The sequence below is a fragment of the Megalops cyprinoides genome, chromosome 7 (assembly GCF_013368585.1).
Source record: "Megalops cyprinoides isolate fMegCyp1 chromosome 7, fMegCyp1.pri, whole genome shotgun sequence".
Taxonomy (NCBI): domain Eukaryota; kingdom Metazoa; phylum Chordata; class Actinopteri; order Elopiformes; family Megalopidae; genus Megalops; species Megalops cyprinoides.
The window spans coordinates 33,362,720-33,375,450 of record NC_050589.1 but is presented as its reverse complement, the minus strand read 5'-3'; the positions used below and the strand labels follow the sequence as shown (position 1 = coordinate 33,375,450).

At 44.8% G+C, this 12,731-nt stretch overlaps 1 protein-coding gene across 1 annotated transcript in view; it reads left to right on the top strand.

Moving 5' to 3' along the window:
• The window catches only part of LOC118780531 (phosphatidylinositol 3,4,5-trisphosphate-dependent Rac exchanger 1 protein-like), a 99,738-nt gene that overhangs the window by 18,846 nt on the left and 68,161 nt on the right, over nucleotides 1-12,731 (top strand). The window contains exons 2-3 of the mRNA XM_036533076.1: nucleotides 8,531-8,596; nucleotides 11,189-11,311. Coding sequence (XP_036388969.1) covers nucleotides 8,531-8,596; nucleotides 11,189-11,311 — 189 coding nt within the window. The remainder of the gene's footprint in view (nucleotides 1-8,530; nucleotides 8,597-11,188; nucleotides 11,312-12,731) is intronic.

The window sequence follows — 12,731 nt, the reverse complement described above, 5'->3', positions numbered from 1 at the left end:
GAGCAATATGTGAGACATTAAGTACTACTTTGATTGAAAACAAGCTAATGAACACAATCTGCAAATGAAAAATACTGGGTGAAACGCATGTTCAAAGCTTCCAGCATAAATGTCATCTTGTGTGTAACATTGATGTAGAGTACCAGTTGCTATTGGAATTTATTCATTTTTCATGAGATCAGTGCTGCCCAAGAAAACAGATCCTTGGATGAAGGTTTCTATATGTGCGTTTAAATAATTCAGTTTGATCTGGGTCTAGCATGTCTAATCATGTTCACCCCCTGCTAGCTTGCCCGTGGTTTACTGAGATGAATGAAACTCAGTGATATAGGTTTGGACCCCTTGCCTCCATCATTAGTCAGAATTCTTCATTGACAAGGCTTAGTTGAACGACACTGCACTCAAATTGTGAGGACAGGCATAGGCGGTCCGCTAATTTGTCACGGTCTAACTATAGACTTGTTTACAGTCATTAAGGCAGGGTTGCGCGCTGAGGCAAAATTGAAGGCTGTCAAAGGTCAGCTTTATGGTATGGTTTACTACCTGTAGGCTTAATTGGTCATTAAATGGAAGGTCAAGGGTCACCAAGAATCGTTTCATAGGCTACTCCAGTTGCACACCCGGAGGTGGAAAATGCACCAGTCTTCCGAACAACGAGATTAGCACAGCACTTTACTGAGGTCACTCAATCCACTGGTAGCACAGAGGATTTGCCTGTTGTGTTTAAGGGTTTGCGTGGGTTAAAAAGAGACGATCCATCTTCTTCTTTCTTTATCTCAGCAGTGACGGTCACTGCATGTGGTGCTAAGCCAAACGGCTGCACTCCGCATAAAAGGCCAGAAGTAGTCAAACAGAGTTTTTATCTCGTCCGGAGGTATCTATCATCCGTTTTCAGCAGTAGCACATTTTCTGCCGGAACTACTTTAGGGGGCTTCCTAATTACATTAAATTGTAATGCATCGGGAGAAATTGACAGCAGAATGCCGAACCAGTCGGGCCGATTTCACAGCGGGTCCAAGCGAACAAAAAGAAGCCCCTCGCGAGCATATGGACAGTCTGCGTTTGATGCTGCACGGTCTGGCCATTCCCGCTTCACTGGTTCATGACAGACTGAGCTTGTGGTGAACATCTGACGGTTTGCCGGTTCGTCAGACAGGGCTACCCCCAATTTGGCCATGCCTGTCTTAAGCCAGCCCACAATTGGCCGAGAGACTGTCTGTTTGTCCGTCTGTCTGTCTGTCTACCTCTGTGGGTGTTGGCTGGTTTTGAGCCTTTGTGTTTTCTCCAGTAGCAGTAGAGCTCACATTTGTGATTGGGAGCCAGTGTTTATATCAGTCTGTGATATGAGACATGTACAGAACCTAATATTAGTGCAGATTTTGAAAATTTGCAGTATATTACCTGTTCTTACACCTTACTTAAAGCTGATTCATCTTTTACTTATTTTTCAATGACCTTCATCTGTCTAAACTGTCATGATGAACAGAAGTCTTAATTTAAGATGTAGACCATTCAGCAGGACATAAGAGGGCGTTTTTTTGCATTTTGAGTGGGCTTTTGTGCTTGATTAATTGTAGGAGATTGTGGAATTGTAATGCATTGAATCGTATTTTGATGTAGATGTTGAATGACTGTTGTCTACAAGGTTCACACCCCATGCCCTTGCTTGACAGCGGTGGAGGAAGAAACCATAAAGATCTCTTCAGGAATCTTCAGGGCTTTAGGAGACCACTGTAAACTGAACTTTATCACAAGTGTGTGACTACATCTGCTGGTGTGTTGTTAAATCATTGATAGACAATGCCAGGACTTGAGGGATGTAGGCTGGATTCCATTATGTCTCTGTTTTTAATTGGTTGATTGAAGTCATTCATTAGACATGAAGTTGCCTCATCTGGTGTTCCAGGGTTAAATCAATTGCTGATTGAAAGGTTCCTCTAAAATCCTGTAGGAGCCCAGGCAGCCAGAAATGTAATAGCCCATGTCTCTCTGTTGGCTGATTAATTAAAATCTCTGTGTAATCATTCATTATGCTGGCTGTGTCCTGCCCTCTAATTATCAGCTAAACTGTCACAATTAAAGTGCATTGGTTATCATGCATGCAGCATTACTGGTAGTTTAACAATAATTCAAGAACACCAGACAGTGTACTTATTTTGGCTTTGAGCTGAGTAACAGCACACTTTCTTGCAGTGCATGCTGCTTGTTCCTCAATCCTCCCGTACTATATGTGTCATGTTCAGCTTCTTTAGAGCATGACTTCCTATCGAGAGACATCCTTCCTGTTTCATGTCAAGAAAGACAACTCGAGTCTTTACAGAAAGGTTTGGTTTGGTTCCCTCCGGTGTTTGCTCACCCCTCGCTCGTTTGAAAGAACAGGAGCCTCTTGAGAGGCTTCGGCTCAGAAAAGGAAGCTTGCGGGCCTCGACTGACCTGACTGCCAAGCAGGCCATTTTCACTTCCTCTATTGACAGCACCCGAAAACGCTTCCCTTCAGATGACTGACAAAAAAAGGAAATAAGTGTGAAGCCTCTCAAAGCCCTCCACCTCATAACAGCGCCCTCTGCCCTAAAAATAATCTCAGAGCCTTCGGTTCTGAGCTGAGTTTAGAACGTTTCACACCACCAGGCCAACCAAACAGCACAGACTGCAAATCAACACACAAATAAATGGCTAAACCGATGAATAATTAATATGTTTATTTTGGGTGCATCTACTTTGGATAGGCTGCGTGGACACTGAATGATTTCATTGTTGGCCACCTCTGCATGTGTGACTTTTCCACAGGGGTTGATGAATTAATTGACAAAAAGCATTCATTACTCACGATTTTAAAGTGCTAATCATAATGATACATGTCTAGGTTGTGTTTGAGCAGGGCAGTGTTTCTCACTGAAAAGAGATAGTAGGATGATGCGTGGGAGAGATATCCTGTACATTTAGTGAGTGGACGTAAAAGTGGCAAGAAAGACATCAACTGGATGCCTCGTTCCCAGAAGCTGGATATTGCTAGGCTGGCTACCTTTAATAATAACTGACATTTCTTAATACGTCGTTATTGAAGGGGGATTTAATATTTTCCTGTTACAAGGCACCCAGAGACTGCGATGTAATGAGTTTACGGACATGGCATCCCTGAGGAGGCCTGTATTTGTTTAACGGAAAGCAATAAAAACCCATTTCCAAGGTGACTCTGGTGACAAATACTCCCTGTGCCAAAGAGCACATTATAAGAATGGGGAACAGTGCAAGAATCAAATAAAGAACAAATTAGGAGATTAGAGGCCCTGAAAGAAAATTGGGGGGGAAAATCATGCTATCGTTTCCCTTTTGGGACGCACAAGCTGGGTGTATTGGAGATTTGAAACAAAAAAAATCGCAAATGCGTTTTTGCTACTTCAGCCTTTTAAAGCCGTGGTATCAAAGTATGGGTACACTGATGGAGAGTGTCAGGAGGAGAAGAATCAATATTCTGTCAATTCTGGTACTGATATTTATAGTCCAGGGTAGTTTTTTTTCTTATGCTTGGACTGGGAAATTTTTAATTTCCCTGATAATTGCGTGAACATGCTTCCTAGCAACATAGTCACCTACAGCAAGTGCGGGCAGCAAGTTACACAATCAATGCAAGAAAGATAATAAGAGATATTATATCATAAAACTATATTGTATTATAAAACTGTATGGGGTGTGTATGAGGATGATATGAAGTATGAAATGAACTAAAATTGAAATGCAAACATTTCTATAATCTCTGCTTTCAATTCCCTCATCATTTCATAACCACTTAATTAATTACAGCTGGCACAGTAGTAGCAAGTAGAAATGAGACATGAAAAAGGAAAATTGGACTAACCAAAAATAGTATGAAGGGATAATCCAGACCAAATGAAGTCGTTGCAGTTCAAGGATCTGTTTCATATGATACCTTTTATATGTATTATGTGACCGTCTCTTAAAAATTTAACACTTGAGAGTATTCATCATTGGACTAACCAAGTTGCAAAGATTCAAGAGGGACAAATGTTGACAGGTGATATTGGCAGGCTGATAATCAGTGTATTTCAGCCTTAAGATTTAGTTGCATTATTAAAAGTCTTACTTAAACATCAATGCATGAAGTGAAGTCAGCAGCCTAGTGAATTTTACTCTGTTGTGGTATTATATGAGGGACGCAGTACAACAAATTTAGACTTTGAACTTTCTTTGATTGAATCGAGTTTTTCAGCAGTCTAAGCCGGAGGCGGGCAGCCGATGTAAGCAACATCACCGTTTCCAGATCAGGTCAACACCGTTAAACCTAACCTTTAATGGGCTTGTTTGTCCCCCCGCACAGGATGTTTATCAGGGTGATAACACAAACGAACGCAGTGATAACCTCTGCCGAGAAGCGTGCGCTCGCGGCTCGAGGCGCCGTCCTCCACCGCCCCGCCGCAGCTCTGTTCCCCGCCCTGATGAGCAGCGGCGGTAGCCGTGGCAACGTCTATGTTTTGACCAGAGAAGCTTGGGCTGCATACAGAGGGGATGACGATGACGCGCTGTTGACGCCAACGCAAGGAAGGATCACCCGAAGCTATCGAAAACGGGAAGGAAGCAAAGACAGGAATGCTGCCCAGATTGCATGGAGGGCTTTTTCTGCAGCTTTGCTTGGGCATGTCGATCTGGGCGATCCGTACCGCGTACTGTACAGCCGCATGAGGCAGCTCAACCATACCACCACATCCTGGTTTTCTCATGCTTTTTTTCATGCCGAGTCATTTCCAGCGTTTTATTTCATCGGCCTGTTTTCCATCACATACTCTTATTTTCATGTTTGCCGTTGTCTGCTTATCTTATCTTTTCAAGTTTCTACACCTATATGTGCGGTTGGAAGTTTTTTATTTGTTACGCTTGGTCAGATGCTCCTTAGTGATTTTATTGTGAAAACCCGCCATAGCAAACGAAAAGTATAAGCGACCGCCACTGTTTACCGTTTTACCAGACGGCTTCTTCCGGTGGAGATGCGGCTCCTTGTTTTTGGGAGGATGATGAGCAGCCAGCAGCGTTTGCCCGCGTGCGTCACCGAGGATCCGCACAGGCTTTGAATAATAACCTGTGGTGTCAGGGCGTAACGGTGATTGAATGGGCCTCTTTGTGTTCGCCTCACTCGGTTAGCCTCGCTGACATCTGTTTGACACATTTCCACCGGGCCAGGAGTCTGTCGACCTGCCGCTTGCATATTAAGTTGCAAATAAGGCATGAACCACAGCAGGGCCATCTATCCCCCTCCACCCCACCACCATCCTAATCCCTTATAAATAGGAACTAGGAACCGGCATCAGCTGCCACCCTGACGTCAGTCGTAACCTTAAACATGAATGAGAGACTTGCCCTCACTGTACAGGAAAATGATTATTGATGCTCTTGAGTGAAAATTGGACCTCGGAGATGCACGCCGTAGAGGCTGGACACCACCGTGCCAGTTTGAGTTACAATTGGCAGTCATTAGGCTCACCCTACCCTTGCTGTAAACCGAGATCCCTTTGATTTATGGCCGGCACGCGCTTATAATGTTTGAAAAAGGAAGCAAGTTCCCCCAGTGGTGGCGTGTGCCAAAACAGGCAGCCTTGAATCATCCAGAAAACTCCGTGTTTATAAGTGCAGCGTGATTGCAGGTGTCTGGAGTCTGTCATTAAAGGAAGGAGCGAGACGGTGGGGGTGGTGGCTGTGTGGAGTCAAGGGTGTTTTTTTTTTTCGGGGAAGGGGGGTACCGGGGCATCGACAGATTGCCCCATGAAATCCGTGTGTAGGTGGGGCATGCCTCCTAATTAACTGTTGGCTGGCACGGGGTAAACATCCTGTGCCTCTCCAGTATTGGGCAGTTGGCACGTAGCTGTTGCTGCTGACCTTCAGTGAGGACTTGAGGCCATGTGAGTTAACAGGCTTGACTCTGTCAGCCTCCATCCTTGACGTCCTCCTTTCCATGCATGTTTAGCTCCATTAAAGCGCAGCTTTACTCATGATTTTACTATACATGGAGAATCATCATTTCTGTGTATATTTGAAGATGATATTTAAAAAATAAATCCCTTTTAATAGACAAAAGTTTATTCCATTCCATCTGCATGAGCTTCATAGTTCATGTGCCCGAACTGGCAGGGAGGGAGGTCTTGGGCCTGCTGAGTTATAAAAGACAGTGATTTAGTTTTTGTTTTACCTGGCATAAATCAACCATAAAGTGAAAAAGGGCATCTTGACTAGACAAATCACCCTGGCCCTAGAACCTGTAAAGGTTGAAAGGTTAAAGTTGTGAGTATAGGTCTACATAGTGTATTCAGCTCTCTTAATACATTATTCATTCATGTCAAAGAGACCTCATCAAAAGCGAAACGATACCCCCTTTTTTTTTACACCTCTCTGCACTTCACAGTAAATAATTTAGTGTGCCATCACTTTGGACCTTTTCTAGTCTCCTGGGGTCGCTGTCATGTATCTCTGACCCTCGGTTAGAATGCTGCGATTCCATACGTTACTTGCTCAAAGTTGGCTCTTGAAATAGGAATACCCATCTATACCTTGATGAACCCACCTCTTTCACCTCTGATCACTTTGCTCTTAAGTGTGGCAAGATGCTTAAGAATATTTTGGAATTCCTTACATTTGTTCATGTTTCACTCTGAGTCGTTGCATCAAAATTGCAACATGATCTTGCACGGTGAAAAAGGACACCGAAATGCTGTTTCTAAGTAAAGGGCCCCGTGGCCCGAGAATTGATTTGGTCTGTACAGCGTGGCTGTGCTCCAAACACCGTCCGTTTGAATGGCCACGGTCAGCTTTTCCTTAGCTTTTGCCTCTGAGGCTGCAAGAAGCTGAATGAAATCCAATCCCTGCGTTCCCCAGAGAGACCGCCAGCTCTCCCTGCTGAGGTAGGAGGGGGGAGCGTCAACTGCTCAACGCAGATTCAATGGGGTCTTCAATAGGAGAGCAGAGCTCGAACCACATCTCGCTTATGAATATTCATGAGCGAGGTATTGCATTGTGGGGGACCCATGAGCTGAGGGTGGAATACCATATGAAAATTAAGTGTACCTTGCCCCTTCATCAGTCCTTAAAGGGGAATTCCGCCCAAAAATTAAAACTGGGCATTACCGAAAGGACAGCATAATTCCCCTCAGGTGGTAAATCCAGTGCTTCAGTCCAGTTCATTTAAGTAGAGCTGCCTGCCGAGTCAGTTTTTTTTTTTCTGTTTTATCGAATGACATGCTCAATTCCTTGATTAAAGTATTGAATTTGACTTGTGACAGAAATGACACCAGCCACTCTTAAGGTGAGGAATGGCATATCCATTTTTTAATTTTGGGGCTTGGAATTCCCCTTGAAGAATCCTCTGAAAACGAGAGTTTTTTTTTTTTTTCTTTGACACAAATCAAACCTCAGTTGACTGATGCCTTGCCTGTCTGCACTGTGCTGTGGGGTTGTCCGACTCCTTTCAGCGTCCAGCTCCTTTGCCCTCTCCGCAGCACGCTCCCCGCCGGCCTGGCCTCCCTGCCTCTGATCTCCCCGGCCGCGGGAGCCGTCACTCCTCAGACCTCCGGCATACGCGCCCCTTTGAAAGCTGCGTGGGTTCCGTGTCGTCCCTCGCTCGTTTATGTACTTTATGGAACCGTGGCAGCGGGGTTCCGAGACCTGTAAGCGGAGACGGGGCCAGAAGCGGCTGTCACTCACCCCCGAGAGGCATCGCCACACCTCTGGATGACGAGATCCAGATGCCATTGCTAATGACGATCCCGGACATCTGTCGGGAAGCTCAGACGGGCCCATTAGCGGGAGAATTAGGAACGAAGGTGTAGAGCCGTTAAGCCGTTGCTGTTTGTTAAAACCATTGCGATACTCGGCGGGGTGTAGAGTTTGCAGACCCCAAGCCGCAGACATGAACCCGTATTAAAATGGATAATGAAGATTAAATTAATTCAAGAGGATTAAGGGCTGGACTGGGATCAAGTCTTCTCTTGCCAGCACCTTTCGTCATCGAGAAAGTTGCATCTCAGAACTGTGTCAGGGTTTTATGCCCTGCAGTACAAGCTTCAGACAGCTTTTTCTTGTGCTGGCTCATCTCTGATTATGAAATCAAACACAGTAACCATATTTAAAGAGGCTGTACCCTGGAATCCCAATAAGCAACGATATGAAGTTCCAAGTAAATCTATAAGTAATTTCAAGGAAATTGAGTTTTTGAGCACAGCAAGGCTATTAGGCAGAGCGTAATGCATTTGACTTAATAAGCCATTTTCACTGGCCATTTCATGTTTTGTCATACTGGTTGTTCACTACAGGAAGGCATGACATGTGATTCTTTATTTATTACGCTTGTACCTTCCCTTTGACCATGAAAGCAGGAGCATATGTGGAACGGGCAGTGTTTCTGTGTGAGATGAGTCTGAGCCAGGTTTCAGTCCCCTCCAGCGGTCATTCAGGACCTCACAGCAAACCATGGTAATGGGAGGAATGTACTTGACCGTACCCTCACTCTTCCCTCTCTTTTCCCTCGCAGGCCTTTCTGCAAAGGATTCGACAGACTGCTGATGACCAGCAGTGCCTCTCCCCTGAAAACGTGAAGGTAACCTTCCTCCTTTTTTGACCCCTCCCAAATCCCTACCCTTTTTAGGTCTAAACTGTAGATGCACATTTCGATTCATTTGATCCTTGGATATTCTATGAGGTGAATATTCAAATAACTGAGCCCCAATTTCCCACAGAAACTCTGTTAAACTCCATAATAATGGCTCTGCATTTCACACACAAAGTCTGCATTCACAAAATCTATCAGGAGGAAGCTCATTGAATTCAACCATTGAATTAATCTTATTTTAAGTAGGTTTCTTTGGCTCTTCTTCATCAACAAAGATGACAGAATAAAACTCCGTTTCATGTTCTTTTTCATCTACCCACATTTGGATACTGATCCAAGTAGCTGATTACTGATTTCATGGTCAATTTTACAGTTGAATATTTGGTCTCATCCATAACATAAACAGTCAGCCAACATCCCTAATGATTCTCTAAAAACAGTTAAAGAAACAAAGAAACATTCAGAGAGCTCTGAAGTACTCAGTGAAAGGCCCTGTAATTAGTCCCAGGAAGGCAAACTCCAGAGTGCAGGGACAAAGCGCTTTGCAGTTAGATTGAATTGAGGCCTGAGTCAAATAAAATTATCTTGAGTCGATTCAGGCCTTTAACATTTGAACTTCTTGTTCAGCGTTTCTGCCTCTCTGGGGTGAAGCTAAGGGCAGACACTGTGACAATATAACAGATTTGCAATTGTTTCTAGACATCACTGTCCTTGCAGTTGGACGCAGTGTAACACAACCCTGGAGCAGATGGGGCTCGGTTTAAGACCGTCCTCTTGCTGGGTGGCACGGGTGACATATTGGCTGTCCTGCCAAAGTGGGAACATGAGATCTTTCGCATTTGCACCCCTTTCAACTTCAGAAAGGCATTGGTTTGAGCAGATGATCGTTACATGCAGGGAGATGTTTTCTGCCATTTTAAGCGTGCCGAACTTAATGTGACACAGTGAGAGCTGGACAGAATTATATGCCACTTTATGTCATAGGGTCATTTTTGATATAAGACCTGATCTTGAAGTCTCTGCTTCTGTTAGCCGTCCTGCTAAGCTATTCTGTACATTATTGTCTGTGCGGGGGGAAAAAAAAAAAGCTTCCTTGTGTCAGTGTGAAATGTCCCTTTGACTACTTTACACCTGTGCCCCTGTTGACAGTATATAGCTTAAAATCGGTTTTGTATGGCACTTTATTAATCCCTTTTGAAAATGTAAAAAAAAAATCCCTGTGTTGCTTGTTTTGTTATCCTTGTCTGTTATTCCCATTTACTGTAAGTTCACACACTTAAAAGCCATCTGTGGTTGCTGTCTGAGAATTGAGAATTGTAAGAATTGTAATTTCACAAGAAGGTACATCTCATTGGGCAATAAAATAGATGTTATTCCCTGTAAATTGCTAATAACTGACTGGTAGTCAGTAGGGCTGCACGATATAGCCGTCGCAATATATCAAGTAGCTATTTTTAGAGCAATAAGTGCTATCCCCGGTATGTGGCATTAGGTTTATTCCCGTGTTGTTTTCCCTTTCCCTAGTCATACCTGATGCGGGAGCACACCTCCGGTTTTCCGAGGCCATGTGAAATGCTTCCGGGGGAAAAAAAGCCACTCGTATCTATTCAGTGTTGATATCACAGCAACAGCACTATGCTGCTTCCATGTGGTAGATAGAAACACATGGCTACAAAGATAAAGAGTGAAAACATATGCTTGCTGTGTGTTTTTCAAAGCTAATAGGTAAGTTAACCAACCTATAGACACAAGTGATATTTTTCTGCCCTGGAAGCATTTCACTGAACCTTGGAGGTGTGCTCCCGCATCAGGTATGACTAAAGGGAAAAAATTAAATATGGAAAGAAACCTAACGCCACATACCAGGGCTAGCTTTTATTGCACTAAAAATAGCTATTCGATATATTGTGACGGCTATATCGTGCAGCCCTAGTATGGGAATACTGGGAATGTGTTACTCTTGGGGAATAGAGCATGCACCACCTCCAGCCCCTGATTTGTAGGTGCTTGGTTCGTCCAACCAAACACTTTCCCTGGTATTTGTTGTCTAGTAAAAGCACCCTTTGAGTCTTGAAACAGCTGATTTGTGCTGTGCTGTCTGGGAAAGACAGAGGTCACGCACACACTCTAAAGGCTTTTTCTGTCACATTCCATTCTTTGTCTGCTACTTTTTGGCCAAGGTTAAAACCATGTGATATTTTTATTGTGATATGAGAAGCTATGTGTGTGTGTCAGATTTGTCCCATTACTGTGTGAGCAGCACTAAGTGCATTCTTCAGAGCTCTAACGGCTGGTAATGTGGGATATGTTTTTTTTCCGTCTTGGTAGCATCCATATTAATGAGATGCCGTGGTGTTTATGCCACGGAGGGCCAGGCAGAGAGCTGGAGGGAACAGTCCTTGCTTTGTTTCGCAGTACTGAGGGGCTCTGAGCTCCTCTGGAAACCACAGCAAAGCCCCATGGCACTGCGACCGTGTGAACGGTTTTTCCTACAGAGAGAGGGAGAGTGAGAGAGCGGGAGTGTCTGTCCGTCTAACAGGGCCTCTCTGTGTTCTGCTCGCCTCTCCCCTATCGGCGCAGGTCCTATTCTCCAACATCGAGGTCATCCTGGACGTCCACAAAGAGGTCCTGGCAGCCCTGGAGTCCAGCCTGCAACCAGAGCCGCAAGCACAGCACGCACTGGGCCACGTTTTCCTCCAGTTTGTGAGTACAGCGCCCCTTTCCTCATGCCACCCCCACCCCCCCCCCCCCCCCCCCCCCCTTTCCCCAAAGCACTGCTTCCTGCCAGGGCAGACCCCCCCCTACACACCCCCAGCCCCCCTGTACCCCCTCCTCCACTGTCCCAGCCAGGCCTGGCACTCTCTCCAGCGGATGTACCACTCTGCCACTCTGCTACCTCCCCCCCACCCCCATTCTCCCAGCCTTGCTTTGAACCCGTTAGCCCCTCCATGACAACAAAGTCCCATCTGTACCGGGAGTGAGTCGACGTGTCCGTCTGCCGTACAACAATGGAAGAAGACTGACGGCCCATGCCAGTCCACCCGAGAATGCAGAGCCTGAATCAAGGACTGATTAGTCCTCAGACTGGCAGAGGCTGGCCCCCAAACGCAACATTCACAGTGCAGTGGGTGTGAATTAAAACTAGGATTCTACAACCTTCTTGTGATATGTCAGCTGAATGTGAATATCTGTAGAAACATATGTGGACATTTAGGGAACATGAAGTCATAAGTTTTCTATGCCAGTGAATCTCAAATGCTCCAGACACACATGCATTCTCAAAAGTTGTACGTATGGACCATAGCTGCTGGGAGTTGACTGGAGGTCAGTTACGGGTGTCCAGCAGAGGCCCTGAAGCAGGAAGGAAGGTGCATGTCCTCAGAAATATGGGCTTCTCTGTCACTTAACTGCAGCGCCCTGGGGTGGATAGTAGCTAATCCCTCCACTAATGCCTGGCAGACCATGTTTATAGCTGCTTACGCTAAGCGGAACCCATAATTCTGCAAACGGATCATTTTGGAACAAAGCTGGCAAGCGTTGTTTGATTACTAATTTGGACACTCTCCCCATTTTGACACAACTGACAGAAAAACAGTGGGTATGGTTTGGACATCTTAGATGAGCTGGCTGACCAGGTGGTACATGTAAGCTTACCACCCATGTGATTTGACCACCGCTTGTAATCATTACGCTGGGGCATGATAATAATTCATTGTTTTGGCCACTATGCTTTATTTTAAGACACAACTTGTATATGGCACAAGTATACATTTAAGAGTAATGACTGTATTAATGCCTATTGTATGTAAGTACTGTATACGCCATACGGCATTGTCATCCAGTGCCAATGGTGGATGCGTAAAGTACTGAATCACATCTGAAGGAAAGCAGGAGTGACCATACCTGAAACTGAGCCATCAGTTACAGCTTTACAAATGCCCAGCAAAAATTTCTATGCACACAAAATTTTATTCTGTAGGATCTGTTAAAACCCAGGTCTTTCTCGGAAGTGCCACAAAGGGAGTCCTGGACATGTTTTTTTTTTTTAGGAAAGTCAGTGGAGAATCTCAGGTAATTTGTGTGTGTCTGCACAGTAGCTCGATGCACATCCCAAAACATTATT